Here is a 2,500-nt window from a genome sequence, read left to right on the forward strand (position 1 = left end):
TTAACTTGTTGCACCAGATCTTTTTTAAAACATTTTGCTTCCCCGGTAGAAAGAGTAACTGTCATCAGGTCGCCATTTGCTTCCTGGATCTCGCCCTGAAGATAACACTCATTTGCATCAGGCACCCAGCAAAACTTCTTTGGGTCGTAGGGCTTATTCTGATCGAGCAGTTTTTGTTCGGCAGACACGTATAACCACTCTGACGGGTCGGGGTCGGGCTCCGAACTCTTTACTATGTGGCCAGGCATGATTTTCTGTTGGTGGCGCGAACGGGGAAGATGAAGCTGGTGTACAAGGGGATTAACTTGGATGTCTGCTGCTGTCGATTCTCGGATATCTGGAAGAAAACAGGAATAGAAGAACGTATGAGTCACTGATAAAAATGAAATAATACTACACAAAAGGAATTTTTCTCTGTGCTAGAACAGTCCAAATTCACGGTCATGACAAAGCCTAACAGAAAGCCGGAGATGCAGATAAATGAGAAAAAATTCAAAGATGTAATTAAGATTATTAACTCATTTCCCTCATATAACACAAAATGACAATCTTCCATATAAACCGATGCCTTTTCACTTTTGGTCTACCCCCGATTTCCTTGGACAGCGTTCACACAAACTCGGCTACTCACATGTTCCTCACGAGCCCGCCACCTCCTCGCGCACCCACGCCTGCAGTTCTGAAGGCGGCGGCAGGCTTTCCCCTCTCATATACGCCTCATAAGCTGGGGAGGAGGGGCGAAGAAGGGACAGAGAGGATGGTAGAATGCGGGAAATGTGTAAGAATAGTCCCGACGGACGGCTGACTTCCGCGACTGTCATCCGCTGTCAGGTAAGCCGTGGGTGGAAGCTGGACCAGAAATGATCCCAGGAAATTTCAGAGGGGGGGGGGAGGGGGCTCTGCTTCATTTCTTCCTTTCTTTCTCTCCCCAGCGGCTTTCATCAAGGTCAATTTTTTTCTTCAAATATGTATATCACACGATGCGATTAGTAATAATGCGAGTGACACTGAGAAAAAAAATCTACTATATATTGAACGTTAGAATAATTCTGAGAATTAATACATTTTTACTTTCAAAATGTGACAAACTTTGTAGAACTAAGAGTTATATGCTGTGTAATACGACTATTGATAAAATAATAATAACACCAAATCAATTATATAATGAAGTGACAAAGAAGATTGTGTTAACAATAATACTGGTACAGCGCGTAAAATCAATGAAGATAATAGATATCGTGATCAAAATTACTATCAATACTACTGTTATTATCACTGCTACCATCGCTGTAATCATCATTGGCTGGATGAATAATAACGTTCATGAAATGCTAATGCAAATGCTAAAATATGAAACAATAATTATAAAGATTATCACAGAGATGAAGACAAGAGGAGTAATATTAAAGGTAATAATGGATAAGACTATAATAGTAATGAATCAAAATAACAGTAATATTGATAATAGCAATTTTTATAATAATGACGAACATATTGAGAATCATAACAGATCATCAACATCAGAACATCAACAATAATAATGATACTGATATTAATGATAAAGCAGATGATGACATAAATAGTAACAACAGAAATAATTATAGTAATAGCAAAAGTGATATATGATGATGATGATGATGATGATGATAATGATAATAATAATAATGAATAATAATGATAATAATAATAATAATAATAATAATAATGATAATCACAAAAGTGATATATAACAATAATAATGATAATAATAATAATAATAATAATAATAATAATGATAATAATGATAATAACAATAGTAATACTAATAATAATAATAATAACAGTAATAATGATAATAATGATAAAAAAAAAAAATAATGGTAATATTAAGAGTAATGATAACAACAGTCATAGTAGTAATGGTAATAACAAAAAAAAATAAAAAATGATAATAATAATAATAATAATATATATATATAATCATATTTGTGATAATATTGAATAACAATGATGATGATGATAATGACGATGATAGTAATAATACTGTTAATGATACTAATAATAACAATAGTAATAATGATAATAATGATAGCTATAATAATGGTAATAATAATAATAATAATAATAATAATAATAATAATAATAATAATAATAATAATAATAATGATATTAATAATAGTAATAATGATAATAACAATAATAACCATAATAACAATAATAATGATGATAATAATAATGATAATGGTAATAATAATAATAGTAATAATAATAATAATAATAATAATAATAATAATAATAATAATAATAATAATAACAATAACAATAATAGTAATAATGATAATAATAACAACAATGATTATAAGACTGATAATAATGATGATAAGGACGATAATTATGATGATGCGGATAATAATGATTATGATGAGGAAGATAACTTCATCAATAATTACAGCTATAGAGAATGATAAATATGACTATAATGACAATGATAATAATAATAATAATGATAATAATAATAATA

The 2,500-nt window shown here is 30.2% G+C and overlaps 1 protein-coding gene across 1 annotated transcript in view; it reads right to left on the reverse strand.

Moving 5' to 3' along the window:
- Positions 1-248, reverse strand: part of LOC125044592 (myosin heavy chain, muscle-like) — an 18,185-nt gene extending 17,937 nt beyond the window's left edge. Inside the window, exon 1 of the mRNA XM_047641321.1 lies at positions 1-248. This exon is cut by the window's left edge and continues 263 nt beyond it. Within this exon, the coding sequence (XP_047497277.1) occupies positions 1-248 (248 nt within the window).
- Between the last annotated feature and the right edge of the window lie 2,252 nt (positions 249-2,500).

Source organism: Penaeus chinensis, chromosome 36, assembly GCF_019202785.1.
Source record: "Penaeus chinensis breed Huanghai No. 1 chromosome 36, ASM1920278v2, whole genome shotgun sequence".
NCBI classification, from domain to species: Eukaryota; Metazoa; Arthropoda; class Malacostraca; order Decapoda; family Penaeidae; genus Penaeus; species Penaeus chinensis.